This window comes from Leptidea sinapis, chromosome 32 (assembly GCF_905404315.1).
Source record: "Leptidea sinapis chromosome 32, ilLepSina1.1, whole genome shotgun sequence".
In the NCBI taxonomy this organism is placed as follows: Eukaryota; Metazoa; Arthropoda; class Insecta; order Lepidoptera; family Pieridae; genus Leptidea; species Leptidea sinapis.
The window spans coordinates 11,288,396-11,315,352 of record NC_066296.1 but is presented as its reverse complement, the minus strand read 5'-3'; the positions used below and the strand labels follow the sequence as shown (position 1 = coordinate 11,315,352).

The 26,957-nt window shown below is 37.2% G+C and overlaps 1 protein-coding gene across 3 annotated transcripts in view; it reads left to right on the top strand.

Annotated features, from left to right (window-relative positions):
- LOC126974260 (disheveled-associated activator of morphogenesis 1) overlaps nucleotides 1–25,880 on the top strand; it is a 164,624-nt gene extending 138,744 nt beyond the window's left edge. For all 3 annotated transcript variants that reach the window (XM_050821713.1, XM_050821711.1, XM_050821712.1), the window contains 17 exons: nucleotides 93–260; nucleotides 1,869–2,087; nucleotides 2,836–2,976; nucleotides 4,259–4,487; nucleotides 4,711–4,938; nucleotides 5,776–5,912; nucleotides 7,479–7,628; nucleotides 9,486–9,641; nucleotides 10,757–10,831; nucleotides 12,767–13,087; nucleotides 14,452–14,591; nucleotides 15,235–15,396; nucleotides 15,702–15,881; nucleotides 17,315–17,438; nucleotides 20,357–20,596; nucleotides 20,752–20,934; nucleotides 23,343–25,880. In XM_050821713.1, the coding sequence (XP_050677670.1) occupies nucleotides 93–260; nucleotides 1,869–2,087; nucleotides 2,836–2,976; nucleotides 4,259–4,487; nucleotides 4,711–4,938; nucleotides 5,776–5,912; nucleotides 7,479–7,628; nucleotides 9,486–9,641; nucleotides 10,757–10,831; nucleotides 12,767–13,087; nucleotides 14,452–14,591; nucleotides 15,235–15,396; nucleotides 15,702–15,881; nucleotides 17,315–17,438; nucleotides 20,357–20,596; nucleotides 20,752–20,934; nucleotides 23,343–23,654 (3,165 nt within the window). In that variant the 3' untranslated portion in view covers nucleotides 23,655–25,880. The remainder of the gene's footprint in view (nucleotides 1–92; nucleotides 261–1,868; nucleotides 2,088–2,835; nucleotides 2,977–4,258; nucleotides 4,488–4,710; nucleotides 4,939–5,775; nucleotides 5,913–7,478; nucleotides 7,629–9,485; nucleotides 9,642–10,756; nucleotides 10,832–12,766; nucleotides 13,088–14,451; nucleotides 14,592–15,234; nucleotides 15,397–15,701; nucleotides 15,882–17,314; nucleotides 17,439–20,356; nucleotides 20,597–20,751; nucleotides 20,935–23,342) is intronic.
- Nucleotides 25,881–26,957: the final 1,077 nt, after the last annotated feature.

Sequence of the window (26,957 nt, the reverse complement as noted above, 5' to 3'; positions counted from 1 at the left end):
TATATTGACGATTCACAAGCGCTTATTTTAAGGCTAATTGAATAAAGTTTTTTTGACTTTGACTATAGATGAACTGTGGTTTTATGTTACAGGAAGAGCTGGACCTGACGGCCGTGAACAAGGAAGCGATGATGGGGCTGCCGGCGGCGAAGAAGTGGCAGATCTACTGCAGCAAGAGACCGCCGCCGGGGCAGGTGCTGCCGCTGGCGACTGCGCCGCAAGTCGAGGAGTACATCAAGGCGCTCAATGAAATCGCTGATGTGAGTTTGGTTACGTTCTGTTAGAAATCGTTGGATGAATACTGTAATATTAGCACCATGATTTATCTTTAATCCTGTTAGATCATGTACCAGAGTCGATCTTATTCAACAAAATATCTTATCTTCTTAATATATATAAATTACGTGACACGTTGTTTGTCCGCGATGGACTCCTAAACTAATGAACGGATTTTAATGGAGATTTATTCATGGAGCGCGAAGTTGGACTTAACTAACTTGAGAGATAGCATAGTTTTTATTTCGATTTGGGACCCATAATTATTTTTATTTACTATATTTGTTTTGTATGGACATAATTTCTGTGATAGAATTTATTGACGCACGCTTTGACAGTTCTACTGTTAAACAATTTCATTATAACAACAGGGAGCAAACTTTACGAAATTATTTATTTATTATATAAATTTCAGCTTTTACATATATCAGTCTACTGGGTTGTGAAGATGATGGCAACTGTATAATGGTGTACCTACAGTATGTCCCTACACCTTAAAACCTTTACACACATTACGACACGGCACATTAAAACTTTATAAACTATAGTTTAAAACGTTTCAACTACAGTTGTTTTGGTTGACACACATCACACATCACACACGTAACCTTTACTAGTCTCGCCAGCAATACATTTTTCATGTGCCCAGAGTTTACAGATGGCACATAGGATTCAATCCTCTGTGGGTTGGGTTTCATACTTTTTGTTGCACATATATATATATATATATATATATATATATATATATATATTTCTAGATTTCCACGTATATATTTCCACTCATCACGATATCTCTGGAACCATTAGAGCTAAAGACTTGAATTTTGCTAGGAATATTCTTTTCACCGAGTAGAGGTCAGCTAAGAATGGACTTTAGGAAATTCCCGCACCCGCACGAGTTTTTTTTTATAATGAACAGAACAACGTCTGTCGGGTCAGCTAGTTATGCAATAAAAATCTTCTTCGTTTTCATTTTCTTGTTAAGCCTTCTTCAAATTTCTTACTGCTTTGCCCTTGGCTTAATTTTTATTGTTTTAAGTTTTTTTTCCATTTTTTGATTTGATCATTGTTCGGAAATTTTTCTATTTTAGATTAAGAATTTTTCCCACTTTCATTTTTCCTCGAGTTGATTTTTGGTGCGCTGGATAAAACCTGAGAATCATAGAATGTCTCTTATTTTATCACATAGTAGTTGTTCGTGCTTTGGGAATAAAAGTAGCATCTGTATTGATGTTTGACTCAGGTTGATAGTATGTACGGACATACATACATTCAAACTTTGACCAGCTTCAGTTGTATGAACTAGTGAAGACTAGAATCTGACTGGTGTTAGGATCCATCGGATAAATTCTAGCTGCTCTAAATCCACAGCCTTGTTTATATTAGCTATTTTGTTAAACGCCTTTGTAAAAAGTTCTCCAACCTCATATTGGCTTATTATTATTAGATAAACTCCATTTTAGGCGTCGTCATTGTTAGATCACTGATGTTGTTATAGTTAGTTACTGTTTAACCAGCCATGTTTAAAATATTTTTTTGTAATAACACCGTAAGTGTTTAAAATCCAACTTTTCTTATAATTCAATTTCCAGGCGTTCGCATCGTCAGAAAACATCACACCTACAGACGCGTGTGCTCTGGTCGATGGTCTAAAGACGGCGCTCAGGACTCGAGCTCACAGCTTCGTCCTCAGGTTCGTGAAGCAGGGCGGCCTCACTGCCCTCCTGGAGGCTCTGCAGAGGGCGCCGAGAGACGACGCTACTACGAGGCACAACCTCATCGCTGGTATCAAGGCTCTTATGAACAATTCGGTATATTCTTTTTATTACCCTCATCGATTATTCACAAAATAAATAGTATTGACGAAATTATTTCTTTTGGCGTTCAGCAAGAATTCTATAGTCACTGTGTTTTGAGAAAAAAATATGTTTTTATGACGATAAAAGTTTTTTCAAGATGAATTGACGGCTGTATATATTATCATTATAAACGGTCTCACAATCCGCATTATTAATTGGATTAATTTATGTAGAATATTGTATTTCTGTATTACTAACCGCTTTTATTTAGGACTTCACTAAAACAATATTTGATATTAGGTGAGATGTGTAGCGTATTCTAAAATTACTTATTGTACTAATCTGGCTATCTCATAAATACAGTTATTCTTATCTGACTGGTGCATCCAGAGATTAGTGCGTTCAAACAAACAACCTGAGAGTTGAACAAGAGGTACCAATATTTACGAACCATGTGTCAGTCGAACGGCTGGCTCAGTTCGTAAGAGCGCTCGGACGAAACCCAAAAAGCGTGGGTTCGAATCCCCCATCGTTCATAAACTTTGGTTTCAAATTTAATTTGTATATACTCGTTCAACATTATCCTATTAGATGGTTGCTAGAAGCAAAAGCAAAGATGTTTCAAGCTTTTCTAACATTTATTTATACATATTAGATATTTTGACTTCGTAAAACAGATGAGATATATTTTTCAGCATGTTTGGAAGTTCATTTATATTTTTCTTTTTGTTTTTATCTGATGTGTTTCAATGATTTCCAGACTGGTCGCGCTCATGTGCTGGCCCATCCAACAAGCATCGAACTGATAGCCCAATCCTTAGACACGGAGAATGTCAAGACCAAAGTAGCAGCACTCGAGATCCTAGGTGCCGTCTGTCTTGTACCAGGCGGACATAAGAAGGTACGTCTTACTGCTGAAGTTGGAATATTGTAGACGTACATTTCACTGTGTTTGGGAAAGGAAAGTTGCGAAGGGTAATTAATATCAAAAGTGCCAAGGATAAGATATGACATGGCTTTAATATATAGCCCAGCTTAGACAATTTTATACAAAAGTTGCATTCAAAACTGTCCTCAATTGTTTGTGTCATCATCATAGGATGAAAGACGTCCACTGCTGGACAAAGGCCTCCCCCCAAAGATTTTCATGACGTACGGTCCTGTGCTGCCCTCATCCAATGTTTTCCGGCCAGATCTTGACCAGATCGTCGGTCCATCTTGTGTGGTCCCCAACGGTAAAAACAACAGCCAAAAGGTAGGCACCAACACTGCGTCTTCCGGTACGTGGTCGCTATTCGACGACTTTACTGCCCCAACGGCCATCTCTCCGTCGAACTATGTGCCCTACATGCAGGTTGAAAACTTTCGTCTTCAGACACTGTGTTATTTATATTAAGTTATAATTACTATTCAACGTAATTTAAACTGGAATATTAATTGGATATCTACTATGAGTACTGAACAGAGTTATTAGAAATATATGTCAGATTTATGTTACAATAATAATAGCAAATTATTTAGAAATTTCGTTTAGTAAATTCAAATTGAAAAATGAGATATTAAGAACATTAATTAAGAGAAAATTTTATCATTTTATAAAGATAGTTAATTTAATGTAAGTAAGTTATCTTTACATAGTTCAATTCCTGTGTTTTTATCACATTAAATACACACACACACACACACACACACACATATTGACTACCAGTTGTCCAAATACAATCATGGTGTTTTACTCTCTCTAAAATGTTATTCCCCTTTTGGCTGTCAGATCATATTTTAATATATTATTTAAATAAATAAATATATACATCGCTAGTTCCTTGGCCCGCCCTACTCAATCGCCGCCGTCGGTAGGATTGATACACATTCCAACAAAATATGAAGATATTTAAGATGTTTGGTTGCCTTATCGGGCTCATAAGAATGCTTAGAATTTCGGTTTAAAGAACTTTATTTCGCATTAAGACAGTCGTCACTTACATGAGAACATAAAATCAGTGAATGAGAGGCGAATTTGCTCGTTGCTGCTTTTCGGTTTTAAGGGGGTGGTCCAAGTTACAAGATATGGTTTATTGTTAATTTTGAAATTAAATTACCTATACGTAGTCAGTTCTTGCAATTTTCGTCTCATATTATAAGCATTATAGTACCAGTATCTTTAAAAAAATTTTTTTTTTCAGGTATTGGAAGCAATGATTCATTTCCAAAAATATGCCAGTGAACGCGCCAGATTCCAGAGTATTGTAAATGAGTTGGACCGAAGTACAGGGGCGTACAGCGATGACCTGGGTCTCAAGACTGCTATCATGTCGTTCGTGAACGCAGTGCTCAACTACGGGCCAGGCGAGGAGAGCTTGGAGTTCAGGCTGCATCTTCGATACGAGCTTTTGATGTTGGGAATACAGCCCGGTGAGTAATCCTGGATGGATCGATGGATGTGTGGCGCATTTATCACGAAGAGTGTTCCGAAGAGCTGTTACACCTGATTCCTGCCGCCGCATTTCACATTCACCCTACACGCCAAAGATCGGGTGGCGGTAATCACTTAATATCATGCGACCCGTACGCCCATTTGCAACGTCAGATTTTTCTTGAGAAATGTTTCTAAAACTTGCTGAATGCGTATTTACAGTGATCGAGAAACTTCGCAAATACGAGAATGAGACGCTTGACCGTCACATCGAGTTTTTCGAGATGGTTCGAACTGAGGACGAGAGGGAACTTTCTAGACGGTTCGACAAGAAGCACGTGGACACGAAGAGCGCCGGCGACATGTTTGAGCTGCTGCGGAGCAAGCTGAGCCACACCGCCGCCTATCCCCACCTACTGTCGATGCTCAGGCATCTTCTGATGCTGCCACGTGAGTGTCTACCCTATCATTATCATCATCATTAGCCGGAAGACGTCCACTGCTGGAACTGAATCGATCCTGCGCTGCCCTCATCCAACGTATTCCGGCGATCTTGACCAGATCGTTGGTCCATCTTGTCGGGGGCCATCCAACACTGCGTCTTTCAATATGTGGTCGCCATTCGAGGATTTTTATTTACTGCCCCAACAGCCATCTGTCCGTAGAACTATGTGCCCTGCCCACTGCCATCTGATTCTATATATACTGTCTGTATATATATATATATATATCGGCTACCCTTTGCGGTCCCTTAAATATAAACCGATTTTATTTGATTGTTGATTTATTTTTATATTTATTGAAATACCAACAATAGATACATAGATACATGATATTTAACTTATTAATTATTATGTTTTTATGTATATAAATTGATATAATATATTTTAATTAAAGGCGCTCACTGCATTTCCTAATAGATATTTTCGATAGACTAGTATAGAGTGTGGGAAAAAATAACTATAAAAATATATCAGGCTATCTATCTCGGAGATTGGTGGAATTGGATTTGAAGAAACCTTAGATCATTTATACATCTAGATCTAGCAGCTGTGAAAATTAAAAAAAGATGTGTTTGACCTGTTTACCTCTATTTTGAGCAATTAACGCACACAAACACAAATCACAAAGTGACATACAAATCGCGAGTGTGAGACGTAGTATGTCACGCACTCTAGAGTAATAACCCTGGCCTGTTTTCATCAGTTGTCTCTATATAGTCTAGCAGCTATTGGCTCTATCGAAACGTATAATTCATTATATAAGGAAGAAACGATTGTTTTTCAGTGGAGTACAACCCACACGCACAACACTGGCTGCTGCTGGATCGTGTTGTACAGCAAGTAGTGCTGCAGCAACCCTCGGCCGGAAGCAGAGCCAACAGCGACCGGGACAGCGTCAGCGAAACTTCTGATCAGCATAAGGTAAAAATATGTTAGAATACCGACAGCGCTGCAGTGGTTCTTCTGGTGTCGCTAGAAAACATGGTCGGTTGTAATCACTGTCTGTCAGTATACTGGCATACCCTGCTCTCCCGTCCCAAAAAATATGATAAAACTTATTGTAAACATCTTCGATGCCCTTTGCTTTACTTGATTTTGCTTATATTCTTAATAATATGGTATTTATATGCCTATATAAATACCATATTATTATTTTTTATTTATATTTTATTATACAGATTCTAGAATACTCGAAGTGCCTACTTCGAGTATTCTAAAATCTGTAATAATCAAAAGGCTAAGGCCCGGTATCCACCAAAGCGGAGAGGAGAGGAGAAGAGAGGAGATAAGCCGCGAAGTGGTCAGGTTATTTCCACTAAAGCACAGAGGAGATGTGAGAGCTCGAAATCAGTCGAGTGATGTATCTACGAATGACCCGCCTACACGCATCTCCGCTCTTCCCTGCCGCTTGATCGATGGACGCGGCACAAAATTCTATAGAAAAATGAGACATCTTCTCTCCTACGACGTCGCCATATCGAGAGAAAGCGTCTCTGCTCTATCCATTTACACCTAAGCTAAGTGAAGAGGACATATAGAAATAACGAAATCTGATTGGTTATAAAAATCTCATCTCTCCGTCGATGCCGGGCCTAATACCGGGACCCATGCTCGTCCGTGATGACTAATATATAAAATAATCTGGGAAGGTTCATATAGATAAAAATTTGCCATAATTGGAAGGGTTTTTTTTTTAATTATGAGTAGGGGATTTAGATGCACTTATATCCTGGGATCTATTGTGCAGGGGGAACACACACTTGCGCTAGCGCTCGACTATGTGTAAAAAACAATGAGCTGTGGAAAAATCGAGGCTGCTGACTAGGAAACGTGTGCCGGGATTTAAAATGTATTTTCAAGACCTATTATTCCTTTTAAGAAGCTTAGGATCCTCAAAGAGTCCAGGCAGGGCACGTCCTCTGCTTTGAGTGAAGGTATTTTAAGACACTCCAGCCTGATTCTGGCAATGGCCTCGCATTCCAGAAGGAAGTATTTGGCGTCTTCAGTGGCTTCGCAGTAGAAACTGCACAGGTTTAATTCACTGAGACCCATTCTGGCTAGATGTCCATTCAGCTTCTAATGGCCTGAGAGGAACCCCGTGAGGGCTATCAGTTGTCTCCTGTCCAAGCCTATGCATTGTGTGGCACGCTTACGTTGATAGTTGCCTAGGAGCAGCTTAGCCTGCCGATAGCGAGGACCAGTGACTGGCTTTTAAGCTTGGCATTGTAAGGGTTGTTTATTAGGTTGTTAAGCTTAACAATGAACCTTAAAAAAGGCTGTTTTATTTTTCTTTATATCTCATTATGTGATCTAGCGATAGGTTCTATTTTTAGATATAGTACCTATATTTTTTCACTATGTTAATTAAAATATATTAAATGTACAATTGATGTAATTTACTTTGTAAGGAAATCCTCGTGGTAAAGCCACAGTCAGTTACAATTTATTTTGAATGCATGCTCTTAAGTGACGTGTATTATTCTGCAGGTGTACGATCCTGACGTTGCACCGTTGGAGATCAATGTTGGTGAAATAGTCCACCTGCTAGCGAAAGAGGAAGAGCTCGTCGCTGCCAGAAGTAAAGCTGACAGCCTAGAGAGGGAAAACGTTGACTTGGCCACGGAGTTGGCGAAAAAGGTATTATACCCTTGTAATAATTTACAACTGCCAGTGGTATTCGGATAAAGGTTTCATGGGAAGCTTTTTCTTTGATTAGTTTAAGAGTAATTACTACAACCGGTTACATTATCTCTGGACTTGATGACTTCACACCGTCGCTTTGTTACGGTGTGCAGAACAAGCATCACTTGTATATTATTATTACTTAATAAGTAAACAACGATTATTTTTTTTAGTATTTATGTAGCAATTTTTATTATAATGATGAAAATGTCTGGGTTACGTAAACAAACGTATTTATGTGGGTAATGTTTCCGTAAAAATAATTATAGCAATTTTTACCGAAATTATGAAAAAGTCTGGGTTGCGTAAAAATAGTATTTATTTTTTGGCCGTAAAGTCCAGGATCCTGGGTCCGTTTTCGCACTTGATTATTATAAAGCTAATTTTCCGTGCGATGAATTCCGTAAAAATTTGCTAGACAGTAATCAAGTGCAAAAATGGATCGGATCCTGGACTAGTACAATAGTAGTATTATAGCGACACAGAAAACAGAAACTACGGAAGTGTTAATAATGAAATTCAAAAAGTAATGAAAACTTCAAATAGATAGCAGTAATAGCTTAAAATATCACGACATTTACCTTAACAGGATCCACTGCACGTAGCCAAAGACAGACACAGATGGCGATTTTATTGATATTATCGAAAAGTTGAATCCTCAGAGAAATCACGACCCTCAGCAATGAGGAATACGACGCGAGGAGGAGTAGGTACCTAACAGTAATTAAACTGCAAACTGTACTGATGCAACAGGACGCGCGCGAGAGTTCCAGGCTTCACGTTCCAGCGAAGTCCAGAGATAATGTTGCCATGTAGTAAAATCATTTGCTTAAATACAAACTCATTGGCATATATTGTTTGGTTATAATAATCACCGGTATAGTCTTCATTTTTGCGAACTGGTTTTGGCAATGAAAGCTTTTTAGACTACTTACAATAAAGTAATATTTGGACTATTATTAACTTAAGTAAGTTCCTGGTTACCAATCATAGCTAAAAGTATTGTAGCTATTTTAGATGGCTTAAGTATCTACAAATGCAAACAATTATTTAATTTATCTTGAAATAAACAGAAATTTTGAAATGATAACAGAAACAGCGTTTAAAAGAACGTTTTTTCATAAAACATTTTTGACAATAATTTCTAATACCTACATTGCAAAAGATATTAAAAAATGCAATTGTTTCATGGGATCTGAGATATAATTAGGTCTAACTCAGATATTAACAATATGAATGTCTAATAATTTATTTAACAAAACTCCCGAAAACATTAAATCCTATTTTGCTCTGAATTTTCGAAGTGAAAGCTTCTTTAGCGACGTTGAGCACTTTTCTTGGAATGGGTATAAAATGTTAAACTCGCGTCAGGACACGTGGCCTGATCGAAAATTCGTAAGACAGTCGATGAAATTATGGATGAAAGTTGATTTTTCTGAGAAATAAACTTTAACTAATATAAAATAATTGCAATAGCTGTTGTGAAGTGTTAATTTTGTTATGTTACTAATGTTAATTTTCATTTTTGTGTACGATTGCGCCATAAATGAATATTATATTAAACCATATAATGTAACTCGACAATGTTTAAATTAATGCAGATTTAATTTAAATGAATATTTTTTTTTCATGGTATTAAAGTTATACGTCCTACGTCTTATAAATTTAACATTGAACCGTAGTCCATTGGAACTGGGCAGTAACATCTCAAGCTTCCATCACAGCCATTGAGTTTTATTAACAACGTGTGAACGTACTCACGCACACATACATAACACTATAACAACATCCGCACGTCTAACTCACTAACAGGAGAAGCAAATTGACCAACAAGGGCAAGAGAGAGAGGAGCTCGAGGGCATGGTTGGGAGGATGAAGGAGAGGTTAGAGAGGGAGACGGCGGCGCACATGGAGTGCACGGAGAGGGCGCGTGCGAGTGCCTGCCGCGCGCACCAGTTGGAGCAGCAGGTATGGCAGATACAAAACAATACAACAGGAAGGTGGCAGATTACATTACACCTCATCTTAATTAATAATTCCTTAATTATAATTATTAAACATACAAAACAAATGTGTTGCGAAAATCAAAAGAACTGTTAATAAAAGTTTATCTCGTAAAGGTTGCTATGACATAAATAACTTTCTTAGTGATACAACCTTAATGTTGCGTCCGACTTCGGCTTATTTTATGATTCAATTCTATTTTTAAGAAATTTTTTATTAAAATAGTATGATGGTCGATGAGTTTCTTGCGCCCGTTCTTCTCAGGTCTGAGGCATACATTTCCAAATGGGAGTTTTCGACGTTCAATAAGTTATATTATATCCTATTTTGAATAAAAATATTGGAATTGTGTAAAAATAGTCTTCCGTGGCTTGAAAATTTGATTAGCTTCCTATATTTCTATTGGGAGTTTATTTACCAATAAATATATCTGATGGGAAAGGTATCTCGTGAGTGATCTTATATGAACAACGGCTTATTAAAATCGAAAAAAATAAAATTAATACTGAATAGCTTTGCTAGATACAATTCTATTTTTCAATATCAGTCCAGACTTGTATTAAAATTGTACTTGAATATTACTTTTAAATAAACATTCAAACTTTTATTTAAAATCTCTCTATGAAATTGATTCTATTGGCAATATCACAGTTGAGTTTTTTTAATTGTAATATGAATGTCATTTAACACGGAGAGCTGTTTCAATTGAGTCCTGCCGCTGAATTCTATCTTCGGACGACACGGCATACATTGGGATATCATCCCCACCATCTGGATGTGTGGCGGTCCTCCACAGTGCGATTTTTATTAAACTTTATTCCACGTACTACGAAGCTGTGGAATGGGCTTCATTGTGCGGTGTTTCTGATACGATATGGGTACCTTTAAAAAACCGCGTACACCTTCCTTAAAGGCTGCGACGCTTCAGTGGTTCCTCTGATGTTGCAAGAGAATATGGGCGGCGGTGATCACTTAACACCAGGTGACCCATAGGCTCGTTTGTCCTCCTCTTCCGTAAAAAATTGATGCAGGTAAAATCCATTTGATTGAGTGATCTAATATTTTGATTGTGTTGACAGTTGAATCAGGAGAGAGCTGAACGAGCGCGATTTGAGAAACTAGTCAGTGAAGGAAGCATTCCGGACGATGCCAAGGTAATGGCTTATAACGTCTTTTACACTTTCAGCTCAAAATATGAAGACGTCTCAATACATAATTCACGATCAAGCGAAAATAGTCCAGGTTAATAAAATCAAATAAGTACTATAGACCTGTAGCGACACGACTGTACCTATTCATTATGTTTCGACGCGATTGTACTTCTTCTAATACATTACCAAACTCCTCCGTAACGGCTTAACCGATTTGTTTGAAATTTTGTGTGCATATCGGGTAGGTCGGAGAATCGGCCAACATTTATATATATTTATATATATATTAATTAACCTTACTCCTAAATGATAAGGGTGACCCGACCCACCCCTAAATATTTTTTTTTTATTTATTTTATTGGCAATTTTTTTATTTTCTTCAACTTCAAATTTTCACTCGTCTACGATTAACACCCATTTTTGTATCGCGATATTTATATTATTATATTCCTTCCACAGATCCGCAATAGGTACGATATATTTGTTAGGTCTGAGAATCGGTCGTCATCTATTTTTTTATAATTCAAAAATTTAAATTATTGATTTTTTTTTATTACTTTATATGGCAACAATACAACGTTTTCTGGGTCAGCTAGTTTCATTATTATAGTGATGTTATGGGTATCTGTTGTAAGAGTAACCAGTCATGTAGGAACTGGCTAAATAAACTATCTGTGACTAAAATGATATTTGTGTCCTGTCCTCACATCACTATAATCAAGTAAACAACTAAAGACCTAAATAGCGATAGAAATCCAAATTAGGTGATAGAAATGTTAATATGTAAGTGGTAGTTCCTTGCGGGACGACTGTCGCTATTAATACATACTGTACATTACTACGAATGCTTGCAACGCCCCGGATATCGAGGGAAAAAATTGCGGGTTTCCTCAATTCGATATACCTTTGTGAAATATGCAACATCTTCACGTTAAATTACGAAATGTAAGTAAGCGTAAAAGGATAGATTTGTCTACCTCTAGTAAGTTAAACTAAGGATAGATAGGTTATTGAAAACGGCCGTAAATCTTCACAATCAGGTTCTTACCAGTACTACTACTTAGGCAGTGCTGAGGAAGGTTCATCGTAAGGTGGCCACATATATGTACATACGATGGATCTTGGAAATTCATCTCCCCTGTCTTTTTTTTTAATGGAGAGTTATGAGAACTATTGATCACGGATTACGTATTTAGACGCCTTTAAGAATATGGACCTTATACTATACTTATCACACTGGATTCACGTAGAGTATTCATTTAATTTGTTGGCTTATGGCTTGATGGTTGTAATACATGAGAGATTTCAACTTAGGTTGAATCTTCTTGTAGGGTTGTATCGCAGTGTCTTAAATAGTATGTTGTATTGTTGTTGTTTGTTGGTTGTTTGTACAAATACGTAAGACAGGAATCTCCTTAGTTATTACATGATGCTAATTAAATGGTATTTTTATAAGTACCACCAAGCAGTAGTGGGGAATTACTGATTGTATATTACAGCATCTTATGGTTCAATGGTGCTGTCGCTTTCAATTTTTTTTATGACAATTAGGGATAAGACGTGCAGGAAGTTTAGCTGATGGTAATTGATACGCCCTACGCCCTGGCCATTACAAATCAGTGCCGCTCAGGATTCTTGAAAAACCCAAAAATAGATGACAGAAAGACAAATGATGTCTCATTTGCCCCGTAATATCACTGGCTACAGCGCCCATCTGACCGAATTATAATAATGCTTACACATTACTTCTTCACGGCAGAAATAGGTGCCGTTGTGGTACCCATAATCTAGCCGGCATCCTGTGCAAAGGAGCCTCCCACTGGAAAATAAAAGGTTGACATCACAATAAAACAATAAATGCTATTTACCGCCAGAAACGGACACTATAACATTTACTGTTAATATTTCTAAAATTAATTAAACTCTTGTATTCCACAGGTCAGCAATCTCAAGAGCGCCGTCATAGAGACGTGTACCGCGCCACCTCCCCCGCCTCCCCCTATCGTTTCGATCCCGCCTCCCCCTTCTGCGCCCGTCCCTCCCCCCGCGCCTCTCGCGCCCAGTGCCCCGCAGCCCAGGCCCAAGAAGAACGTTCCGACCCCAGGAAACCCGCTGAAAAGCTTCAACTGGAGCAAACTGCCCGACGCGAAACTTCACGGAACCATCTGGCAGGAGCTGGATGACACGAAGCTCTATAATGCTATAGATCTCCACACCATCGACAGGATGTTCTGCGCTTACCAGAAGAATGGAGTACAGGTTTGTGTTGCTTATCTGACCTTAATATTGTTTAAATAATATATGTGGAATGTAGATGAATGTTAGATATAAAACATTGTATATAAATAGATACATGACTGTTACTACTATAATAATTATAAAATTAAATTTATATACATATTTTTGTACAAAGTCACCGACATAGCCCAGATGGTTGCGAACCTGAAGTTGCAGTAGGTAGAGCACATACATATCTCGACGGACAGATGGCCGTTAGGGCAGTAAAGTCCTCGAATGGCGACCACGTACCGGAAGACGCAAGATCGGTAGGCCCCCCACAAGATGGGCCGACGATCTGGTCAAGATCGCAGGAACACGTTGGATGAGGGCAGCGCAGGACCGATTATCAAGACGATCTTTGGGGGAGGTCCTTGTCCAGCAGTGGACATCTTCCGGCTGAAATGATGAAATTTAAATACTAAAATTTTTGGACGACGCGGGTTCCGTGCGAGCGCTCTTACCAACTAAGCCAACCGTCCGCATGCCGCACAACCCGAAAATCTTGTATGTTTTGTTCAACTCCCAGGTTGTGGCTCCATCTCCACTACCTACTTTACAGTTGATTACCTGCTCACACCCAATATTAGGAAGTTTACCTGAATCGCTCTTTCAAAAATATTGACTAATTTAATTTGTATTATTAGCCCCAGAAGTAAGGGATATCACTTCAAAATTACGAATTGTTAAGATTTTAATCTAATAATATTATTTAAAACAGCAGTTATTGAGTTCCTTATCGATTCTCCAAAGATTTGCATCGATTTTCGAATAGTAAAAAATAAGTAAATGACACCTTATAAGTGATATTCGTGTATGTGATGTAAGAAAAACAAAACCAAATACTTGAACACTGGATTATTACTTAGGCATTACCAGGAGATGTTGAATAGCTTATAAGAAAGAACATTTGTTGAACAGTCTGGAGAAAGATTTTGTTCCTAAAACATAAGACTGTTTTGATTTTTGTAAATTTTTTGTGTAGGTCTACTCAATTAGTTTAAATTACTGAAATACACAATTTAAAAAATATAATTTTTAAATTTTTATTATACTTGTTATGTTAACTTTAAATTTATTGATCATGTAAATTGTTATATTCGAATTGTATATGTTCACAGTTTCAGTTTCATTTTGTACTCTAACACTAATTTTGGAAACCTATAATTGGCTCTCTGTAATTATCTTAAGTATCATTTAAGTTTTTAAAGCTGTGGGTTTTCCTAATAAATAAAATAAAATATAAAAGTAAATCACACAGCTGGAGCCTATGGTGGTTATCATTAACGTATGCCGAATTATGGTTATCTTTGGAGGGTTAAACACAGAACTGTCAATAATTCCAGAACGAGGGGTCTGTGGAGGATTTGAGACAGTTGGGGTCGAAGCCCCGCTCCAAAATACTGTCCGTGATCGACGGCCGGCGCGCTCAGAACTGCACCATACTGCTGTCCAAGTTGAAGATGACCGACGAGGAGATATGCAGGTGTGTTTGTCGGTTTGGCCACACTGTTACAAACGTACATGTAGAATTCACAATAAGTTGTGATTTAAAACTTAATTCTATAAGATAATAAGAAAATTAATTCGCTAATAGTGCAGGTATTCTTCTGTTTTAGACCATGTATGTAGAAGTTTCCAAATTTTACGCACTCCATTAAGTTGATTGTTTTCTTTGAATAGGTGAAAAATCTTTGTTGATACTTTACCCATTTCCTTTTCTCTGTTTTTGGTTAAAAAAAATAAGTTAGGCTTTATAATTCTAAGCCCTCCATACTGGTTTTATTGTGAAAGATTTAAGATACCTATATTATGCTTATATATATAACGAATGGAGCGACCGCCCTTAGGCTATTAAATAATAAGTTTAATTGGACGATATTACTTTGTAACCATGTAACCATTTTATGAAACAAAAACCCCCTTGAGTTCTTTGCAGCCGTTCTTCTCAGGTCTGAGGCATTCGTTTTGGAATTGGTAGTAGTTTTTGACTTTTAATAAGTGATTTTATATTCTATTTTGAATAAAAATAGTTGAATTACAATTTGAATTGAGCCATACATTTTGAATAAAAAATCAGAAATAACTTGGTTTTAATACAAAATTGTTATTTTTTCCATCGATTTCAGGGCTTTACTGCGCATGGACAGCTCGGAGCAACTGCCACTGGACATGGTGGAACAACTGCTCAAGTTCACCCCCAGCGCGGAGGAAGCTGCGCTGCTCGAGGAGCACCAGGATGAGCTGGACAGCATGGCTAGAGCTGATCGGTTTCTATTCGAGATATCAAAGTGAGTATAATGATTTTATTCATCTCAGGTTATATCTTGATCCAGCATGAGGTGTAAACCGTATCAAATATTAAGTACTGTAACTATTACTTTTTATTGTTTTTGATTAATTGAAAAGAAGAGCCAGATTGTGTATGGTAACCGCCTCTGTAGTTCTCATTTTTCCTCAAATATATCTTTCGGCAAGTCATTATATAGTAGCGCTCCCTCAAACTGTATAGTTCTCGTCCCATAATTTGTCCTAGCTTTAGTAAATTTTAGTTTATGTTTTAGTGCAATAAAACAAAATGGCGGCTTGATTCCAGAATCCCGCATTACCAACAACGCGTTCGGACATTGTTGTTCAAGAAGAAATTCTCCGCGGCAGTGTCTGAGGCCAGCAGCAGAGCTTCCGTCGTGTTGAGAGCGGCCAGAGACATGACCAGGTCCAGGCGACTGAAGACCTTGCTGGAGATTGTGTTGGCTCTCGGCAATTATATGAATCGGTGAGTTTACACAGTTCCCTAGCCAAAATTTAGAAACATTTTTGAAGAATTGTGATTGTCACTATAAAAACACTAGAACCAGTGGGAGGCTCCTTTGTATAGGATACCGGCTAGATTATGAATACCATAACAGCGCCTATTTCTGTCGTCTAGCAGTAATGTGTAAACCTTACTGTGTTTAGGTCTGAAGGGCGCCGTAGCTAGTGAAATTACTGGGCAAATGAGACTTAACATCTTATGTGTAGAATTTTTGGGTTTTTCAAGAATCCTGAGTGACACTGCATTGTAATGGGTAAGGCGTATCAATTACCATCAGCTGAACGTCCTGATCGTCTCGTCTCTTATTTTCATAAAAAAAAGTAGAAATAAGAGTTCCTGTTCCAACTTTCAGACTTCATAAAACTGACCACTTATTCATGGGGAAACCTTTACAAATATCAAATATAATAAACTTCCATATCATGTAACTGTACTTTCCATATTAAGAAAATTTTAACGAAGAAAGCGTATCATGAAAAGTTCAGGAATACATAGAGATGATATAAATGTATGGATAATAAAGATGAAGAGTATAATAATGATGGAGTATAAAACTCGGTGAGTTTCTGTCGGTTATTTTCAGAACAAGGACTCCTAGCAGTGTCCTGAACCGATGGCATCAAACTTGACTTTCATTATTGTACAAATTGGACCAAAATTAATAAAGAAATTTTATTTCATTTCAAACGATTACCACCGAGAACCTTGAAACTCAGACTCCGCCGTCTGTCTGTCAAATAGAATTGAAAAAATCACTAACCTATTGAAAATCAAACCCAAACATCCATTCGTTAGAAAATTTATTAAATCTGAAAACAAGCGCTAGAACTTTACTGAGACTTTTTTAATATTCAAATTATAGCACAAAGAAGAATGTCGAATAAACTCAGTGTCTCTCTCTCTAACTCAAAATGAAAGATAAGGACACCTTATTCGTATAGGGTAATGTGAAGGTCCATATGATAGGTTTTTTATAATTCTCCGTAAGGTGAAGCACTTGGCTATTTTTGACCCCTCTAGTAAAAATATATTGGTACTGATATGGATTGTAATTACACCTAGTAAACGTCATGAACATACATCCGTTCGTAAAGGGGCTTTGATATGGGGAGAAGAACTGATAAGAAACTCCCAAGCCATCTTTTAAATCATATAACAACTTAGTCTACTTAATATTAAAGATAACAAATTAGGTGGCCTGCGCAGAACAATGTTATATTAATAAGCTATGGAAGAGTCTTCTAACACAGGCGCTATAGTGCTAAAAAGAAGGCTCCAATCATGAATATTGATTTATACACATGATTGATAAAGAAAATAAACAGTGTGTATTTTGGTATTTGTATATAACCTAACATTTCTGACCAAGATTTTACACTTGATATGTTTTCCAGCGGAGCGCGAGGGAACGCGTCTGGATTCCGGCTGTCGTCTCTCAACAAGCTGGCGGACACCAAGTCCAGTGTATCGAGGAACACCACGCTACTGCACTACCTGGTCGAGATGTTGGAGACACAGGTATTAGTTTTACCAGTTACCAGGGAGGCTCCTTTGCACAGGATGCCGGGTACATTATGGGTACACAACGACGCCTAATTCTGCCGTGAAGCAGTAATGTAAAAACTTTACTGTGTTTAGGTCTGAAGGGCGCCGTAGCTAGTGATATTACTGGGAAAATGAGACTTAACATCTTATGTCTCAAGGTGAGCGCAACTGTAGTGCCGCTCAGAAGTTTTGGGCTTTTCAAGAATCCTGAACGGCACTGCATTGTAATGAGCATCGCGTATCAATTACCATCAGCTGAACGTCCTGCTCGTCTCGTCCCGAATGTTCATAAAAAAATAATTCAGACGTTTCGAATACAAATGATACTATCAATGCAACTTACTGCTTCGCACAGCTGCTCTGTGGAATCAATTACCGGCTGCAGTATTCCCGAAATGGTACGACTTAGGCACCGTCGACCTTAGAGCATATTATACACCTTTAAACCCTGGTGTTGCGGATGTCCTCACCACTTACCATCACTTGGATCTTTTGCTCGTTTCCCCTCTCTCTCATATAAAAAAAGTCATTCTCAGAGGCGAGTAGATATTACCTACATACTTATCTCACAGTAATGTATGTCTTTTTACTACTGACAATTTTAAGTAGGCGCTATTACATAGCAAAAAAAATTACATATCACATGTGCGTTGGTGGCCGTTTAAGTTGATGTACGCGCTTTATTTACAAGTCTGTGTTTGGTTGTACGCCACTGCTTGGTTGTACGCCACAGTTTGGTTGTACGCCACACAGAGTGTTGTGTTAACAAGTACCGTTGTCAGCGAATAGAGAAACTCTAAGATAAAAGCGATTGTATGAAACGTGCAGTGATTGATAGATTGACAGATGACGGCTATAATCCAAAAAAATATTAGCCGAAATCCCAACTGTTCGGTTTCAAACTTAGCCGGATTATACCTCGCCGTCATATATCTAATTTCACTGCACGCATCATAGTAAAATAAATTTCAATGGTTTACTCTGGCAGTCCCGCCTCTTGTTATATACCACAGAACAGAAAAAACTAGTAGAAGTGGCATTATGTCATTTTACTATGGAAACGGATGTCGCCAAACTCACATATTTATCTATTAAATATGTGATACACACACTTAATTCCGACTTTATGATAGGCCTCAATTCACAATTAATATAAGACATAACTACAAATTTATTTAAATCAATTTCGAGCTTGATACAATTACGCTAATCTCATATTCTAAAAGTGATTGTGACAACCTCAGAACTTTTTCTTAAATTGCGAAAAACATATAAAAACTTGAAGTAATAGGAACTCTGTAACCATAGATTTGACTTCTGTCACAATACCTAGTGTTGTACGAAAATGAATAAACATATCGATAAGTTAGTGAAAACTGGACATGATGTATTTAGGGTTGATAAAGTATATTACCGATAAAGTACGTCTTAGGTATAGTTTTATTTAAAAGGATGGACAATACATATTTAGCTCAATTCAAATAAAATCACTATAGCGTACACGAATAGTCTTGGAAAGTTACAATATCAATATTATATTTACCTGGGAAGTAGTTTTTTTATGAATATATTGTTATTCTGTATAACCCATGGATCAGTAAGACATGAGATTTTATAAACCGTACTGTTCCATATGTAATGCGCGTGCGGAAAGAAAATTCGAGAACGAATATACGATTATGAATGATGAATAAAAAGAGAAGCTAAAAATACTGATGATGTTTATTGCAGGGTACAATGGTGACAAATATTCACAGAATTCATTTCGTTTTCGATATATTCTTTACAATTCTATGACGTATTTCTTCTACACCATGATGTGATGAGGTTTTTATTGTACTCCACCTCGACTCAACATTATCGGTGGAACCTCAATATTTTCTAAATATTAAAATTTAATAAAATAAAATTGTTTGTCTATATTTAAAAATTTACGCTTATTTAGTTTAACAGGAATCTTACACATATTTGTTTAATAATAATTTGCTGCACTGACGAGAGAATTAAGACTATTAATTTGAATTCATCGTAGTTGCTCTTGTACACAATACCGTATTATAACATTTTGATTACTTACACCCTTATCGCATGATGCATGGAAAAGAGTAATACTTGAATATAATATATAAAAATAACATTTGTTTCGATAAAATATATCGATATGTATATGCATGCACTTGTTGAGTAGCAAGATATTTTTATTGTTTACATTAATTATTCTAACACAAGTTCCATCGGTTAAACGTATAGGTAAATGAAGTATACGTCGTAACATTATGGTTTATTTTAATTGTATATTATGCACAACACTTAAAAAATATTAATTGTGTTTAAATCGGAAAATTATGATTACCGATGATAAGAATTCTCTTCGTTGGACATATTTTTATTGATGCTATGATTTCTACAGTCAAAAATGGCATAATAAGGCATATTTGTATTTTTTTAAAAGATAATTATGCTTCACTTGACATCAAATGACCGGTCTCACACCTGATTTTCGATTGTCAAAGTTTTTTAATTGACAGATTAGTGCTCGCAAGTGAGTTGAGTGAAGTCAATGATTATGATCTATCTTCCCGCCCGCCGCCGCTTGAAAAATTATTAAGTGATGTACATAATTTCAAGCCTTTGTACAAATACATAAAGAGTACAGTAAATAACATTTAAAAGTTAGTGAACAGTGGGGAAGCGCTCTCAAAGCGAAAGTGATCGAAAAAAAGACACGGCTTAAAGGTCTCGTTACCAGGTCATAAAATCTAAAAAAAAAAAAAACTGGTCTCACCCGAGTAGGTACATTTGTACACAATAGTGGCGACAGGGTAACGCCCCCACGCCACTCCCACTCGGTCGTTCTGTTCCGTGTTACTCACGCCCTGTCCGCGCGACAGTTCCGGGACGTGCTGCTGCTGGAGGAGGACGTGCCGCACGTGCGCGCGGCTGCCAAGGTGTGCGTGGAGCAGCTGGAGCGCGACGTGGGCGGGCTGCGGGCCGGCCTGCGCGAGGTGGCCCGCGAGCTGGAGTACCACTCCTCGCTGCAGCCGCCGCCGCACGACGCCTTCCTGCCCGTCATGAGGGACTTCCACGCGCACGCGCTCTGCTCCTTCACGCAGCTCGAGGATCTCTTCCAGGTGATTGTCTCCGACTTCATACATTTTATAGTTCGACAACTGCGTGCGCGATCCGCCCTACCGCGGCTCGAGGATCTCTTCCAGGTCATTCTCTCTTTTATTTTCATTTGATCGTTTAAAGATATAATACATCGAAATTTAAAATATATTTTCAGGATATGAAGAGTCGCCTGGAGGCGTGTGCGCACGCATTCGGCGAGGAGGCGAACGCTTCCCCCGAGTTGTTGTTCGGCGCGCTCGACTCGTTCCTGGCGCAGCTGGCGGAGGCGCGGGCGGAGTGTGACGCGGCCCGCAGGAGGAGGGACGAGGAGGAGCGACGCACCAGGCACGAACAAGAGGTATGCTCATGTTGTTCTATTTGGAGTTATGGAATCTAATGTGCCTGTATTTGAAACTTTTCTGTCTGAGCTCCAGAATGGAATGCAAACACTCAAATAACCTAGTGCACCAAATTAACAACCCTGGAGGTCTACTCGCAATATCAACAACGATACGATAATACTCCGAATATATCGCAACTATAGACATATATTTTGATTTTTTCACAATGTCAGTGTGAATGAATTATGTGCAAACCTTGAAAAACTAAATATTATCTGTGCTATGTCGCTTTTAAGTGTCAAAAATCAAAAACTAATTTAAACGCAAAGGACCATGCCAGACTCTGCCCCACCAATCTACACAATTTATACAAAATGTACATATTCAAGAATTACGTAACGAATACAATATGACAATTTAAAATTGAATAAATAATACAAAACTTGCCAATAAATAAAATGTAATAAAAAATAACTCAACCCTTCTCGCCCTAATTGTCAGAAGGCCATTTGCATTACTTTCTACACATAAACCACAGAACAGAAAAACTAGTAGAAGTGTCATCATGTCATTTTACTATGGAAACCGATGACGCCAAACACACACATTTATCTTTCAAATATGTAATACACACTCACTTACGGCTTTATGATACGCCTCACAACCACGAAAAAACATAACTACAAATTTATTTACATCAAATTCGAACTTAATACAATTACACTAATCTCATATTCTAAAAGTGATTGTGACAACCTCAGAACTTTTTCTTAAATTGAGAAAAATAACATATAAATACTTGAAATAATTTGAACTCTATAAAACCATAGATTTGACTTTGTCATAATACCTAGTGTTGTACAAAAATGAATAAACATATCGATAAGTTAAGTTAAAACTAGACATGATGTACTCAGGGTTGATAAAGTATATTACGGATAAAGTACCCTAAAATAATAATAGGTCAATGTTTTTTCTCAGGTATAGTTTTATTTAAAAGGATGGACAATATTTAGCTCAATTCAAATAAAATCAAGACAGCATACACGAGAAGTCTTGGAAAGTTACATAATCAATAATATATTTACTTGGGAAGCAATACACGCATAAAACATAGTTTTTTTTTATAAGTATTCATCGTTATTCTATACAAACTCAAGGGGCCAGGCGAGTAAGACATGAGATTTTAAAAACCGTACTGCTTCCATACGTAATGCGCGTGCGGAAAGAAAATTACCAAAACAAGCAATAAGAATGATTAATTAAAAGAGAAGCTATTACTGATGAAGTATTAATAATCTTGTTAGTCATATAATATGATGTACATATGCTACAATGATGGCAAACATTCCCAGAATTCATGGTTTTCGATCTAAGTTATACAATTCTATGACGTATTTCCTCTACTTCATGATGTGACGTATTTACCAGTGAAAAGAGCAAACCTTGAATACAATTTATAAAGATAAAATTTATTTCGATAAAATTATATCGATATGTACATGCATGCACCAAGATATTTTTATTGTTTACATTAATTATTCTAACATAAGTTACATCGATTAAACGTAAAGCTAAATGAATCATACGTCATAATATTATGGTTCATTTTTAATTGTATATTTTTCACAACACACAAAAAATAATAATTGAATTTAAATCGAAAAATTATGACAACCGATGATAGGAAATCCCTTTGTTGGATATATTTTATTGCGGCTATGATTTCACAGTCATGACAGTCAACTGGTCTCACTTGAGCCTCGAGTAGGTACATTTGTACACAATAGTGGCGACAGGCTAACGCCCACATGCCGCTTCCACTAGATTTTTCTGTTCCGTGGCATAAACGATCAATAAAACGACTAAGATTACTTGGTAGTAAAAAAAATCCTGTTGAATATGTAATTTATGTTAAAATATTTGGCGTGTGTTTATTTATTTAATATACACCAAAATAAATACTCAAGAAATTGACTCCAAAATCAAAATAAAAGCACAACTACAACTTGAAACGATAATAACAACGACAGCCTAGAAGAGAGATGAGATTATCGTAAAAGTGACGTTTGTACTTTTATTTTGATTGTGGAGTCAATTTGTGATATTATGAAAGGAGGATAAACGAGCGTACGGGTGTTAAGTGATCACCGCCACCCACATTTTCTTGCAACACCAAAGGAATCACAGAAGCGTTGCCGGCCTTTTAGAAAAGTGTACGCGCTTTCATTAGATCTGATATATTTAATATAGGTAAAATGATCTTTTTAGATATGAATGCATATATTCCATAACACAAGATGATCTATAGTGAAATGAATGAAAATAGTTTGATCTTATATAATTAAAATATCCTATAACCATTACACATGAAAGTTTCTACTAGATTTTTTTAATTTACACATAAAATTTGATTTTCTTCCAGCTCAAGAAGCGTACGATGGAGCGAAAGCAAGGCTCAAGTCTCCTGGGCTCAGTGGGCAAATCTCTCGGCAAATCGAACGGCGATTGCAACGGTCACACCAACGGCGACACCTCACGAGACGGGACCCTCACCAACGGCCAGAAAGGAGAGTTCGACGACCTCATATCCGCGCTGAGGACCGGTGACGTGTTCGGCGATGACGTAGCCAAGTTCAAACGCTCGAGGAAAACTTCGAAAGCGAGCCATAAAGGACGCGACTCACCGCCGCGCGGGGTGTGTCGAGAGGACTCTAGAGAAAGGCAAAAGAATTGAGACATAATTAATATTATTAGATATTGAAATTGTTAGCCCTAATACCCTATTTAGAAATTTATACCGGAGTATAGAGGGCCTTAAGATAATTGGGGGCCATATAATATTGACGATATAATCTAATTATTATGGTCTTAAACGCAAGTGTCAATAGCTGCGGACTCGTCGATGTAAATTAGAATTTAAAGACAAAGAATGCCGAGATAGTTTAGTGGCCATGTTTAGCTGAAAAATTATTTTAAACTCGAAGGCCTATATTTAATGAACACCATTTTATTATATCGACCCACCTTAAACTCTATTATAGACGTCCCAACGATGAATAATAGAACGTTATAATGTTATTGTTAGTCGATACCAGTCTAGCGATACTCTCTGAGAAAAAAACGATTCACTCGATTGTATGAAACGTGCAGTCATTGATAGATTGACAGATGTCGGCTATAATCTTGTTAAAAAGGGCGATAGTCTATTGTAATTACTATTTAAAACGTATGCCGAATGACTGCACGTTTAATACTAAACTAAATTTCAATTTTTACTCAGGCAGTCCCGCCTCTTACTACGTAGTGTTTACATCCTCTTTAGGCGATACCAATTCAACCATCATTTTGTAATTTTATAAGCAATGTTATGCGATTGCAAATTATAAAAACCTAGCACTAGAATTGACAACTACAATTACATCATATTTGACAGTGACAAATGTGTCATATTGCATTTTTTATTGCTGAGCGATTGGAGGCAAAATCGATAAACTAAAGTGACTGAAATTTTCAAGGCTGTCTGATTTTTTGAATTTTGTATAAGCGTCGTGTGATTTGATAATTCAGTAGATATTGAATACGTCATCGAAGAAAATGATTTTATAAAGATGCTCGTACTTTATATTATTATAAGGCGTTTCATATTTATTTTATTTATTTAAATATAGATTGTATTTTGATTTGACGAAGGTATATGTATTATATACCTTGTACCACTTGTAAATTATATGTTCGTTGGAAAGAAAAAAAATATTTCGAAACTTTTTTTTTTAATTTCCGGATGTATGGCATTTTGCCATCTAATGCATGTTGATTTTATTCCTGTAGTTTCAAAATGTTTTTATTTATAATATCCGTAAGGAAACGTAGACTTTAAATACATTTTGTCACAAAATTAAGGTCTTCCGTGGCTTTCACTGTCTAAGGCTAAGATCTATAAAGCTTACTTAGATTTTGCTTAGACTTTACTTACGTTAAACTTAGCTGAGTGTGATAAAACGCGAACTTGTGGATCTGCCGCCAGTTTGATGTGTGGCAGTGCGGTTTTGAAGGGTCCGTAGCTACTACGTAAGTCGGAGAGTTACTACGAGCCGATCTAATTCTTAGGCAACAGATATGTTTGAAGCGTTTAATCAAAAAGCAATCATATATCATATATAACGTGAACTATATCGGTTTTCAAGGAACTTTCTTCCACGTAGGTACTACAAAGCTGTGGAATGAGCTTCCTTGTGCGGTGTTTCCGGGACGATACTACATGGGTACCTTCAAAAAAAGCGCGTACACCTTCCTTTAAGGCTGGCAATGCTCCTGGGTTTTTCCTCTGGCATCACAAGAGAATGTGGTGATCACTTAACACCAGGTGACTCGTACGCTCGTTTGTCCTTTTCTATTAAAAAAAACTTGACTTTTGTATTGGGCTGTCTTAGCTTAACTCGGTATAATTTCATCTGTCAAATGCATATAAAAACAAAATAAAAGTTTATGCTCAGCTTCTACTCAGCTAAGTTATACGTAAGTTAAGTCTGAGCAAAGTCTTAGTACGGTTAAAGATCTCATCTTAACTGCACTCGTTTCGAGTATACTGGGATAGTGAAAACCCCATTAAAAGATGTGAAGTAAAATTTGAAGCAATAGAGGAATTGAGTACCTTTAATAATATCTTTCCATTGCCTAATTTTATCGCCGTAGTTAGAGTCAATGTTTTTGATGAATTTACAATAAAATATACAATTAAATTAACGTGAGATTATAACTGGTTCTGTTTTATAATTAACTTGTAAATAATAATGTAATCTGTTACCATATGTGATGGAGTTATTATAATTTATTGAGATAGTATGATAGTAGTGATGTGTAGTGGTTTGTAATTTGTAAATTTTATCGTTTTGTTCAGTATTTCTTAAGGATATAGTATATGTGATGTAATAGAAATATTTAAATAAAACATATAAAATAATACGCGTTTGATTTTAAACGTTACCTCCTGTTATTATTTTACTTTATCATTTTGGGATACTTATATACTTCATCATCATCAGCCGGAAGACGTCCACTGCTGGACAAAGGCCTCCCCCAAAGATTTCCGCGATCGGTCCTGCGCTCCCCTCACCCAACCTATTCCGGCGATCTTGACCAGATCGTCGAACCATCGAAGCAGATGGTCCGTGGTCGCTATTCAAGGACTTTACTGCCCCAACCTCCATCTGTCCGTCGAACTATGTGCCCTGCCCACTGCCACATCAGTTTCGCAATCATTTGGGTTATACGTTGACTTTGGTTCTCCTACGGATCTCCTGATACGATCTCGCAGGGTGAGATTCCGAGCATAGCCCTCTGAGCAACTATGACCTTTCTCGTAAGGCCCATAGATAGCGACCACGTCATATACTTATATCTTATTAATCCTAGTTCTAAGTGCGATTCATTATAGTCAACTGACTATAATGGTCCGTACTTGAGAAATTCGCGATGCGTTTAAATTTTGAAATTCTTGCGATGTATCCTTTCATTGGAAGCATGCATGCGAAAGTGTTAAAATAGATATAAACAAAAAACTTTAAACAAAATACCATTTAGAAGGCTTTAAACGGATTTATGGTTACTGATTGATGAGTGTGCGTGCGACTTCACCGCTCTTGCCACGCACGGCGCAACAGACGCGACGTTGCCACCTCACCTACACAGTTAACACCCCCACCGCGTCGTTGATGCAACATCAGAGTATGTTTCAGCGTAATTGTGTTCAGTCTAGAGTTGAGACGTACTACGCAAAATGCAATACTAGGTATGGCTAATGACGGTGACTTTGACTAAAAAGTAACAGTGACAAATACCTGTTACAAAATACTACTTGTTACTAAAAACTTCTATCAGCAATAAGTAACAGCAACTTACTCAAATAACAGTTGATTTAATACATAGTTGATATTAAATACTCTATACCTTATTCTATAATAGGTGTGACAAGAAACTATTTTTACTTAATACTCCTATCAGTGACCAGTAACAGCTGTTACTCAAGTAACAGTCTTTT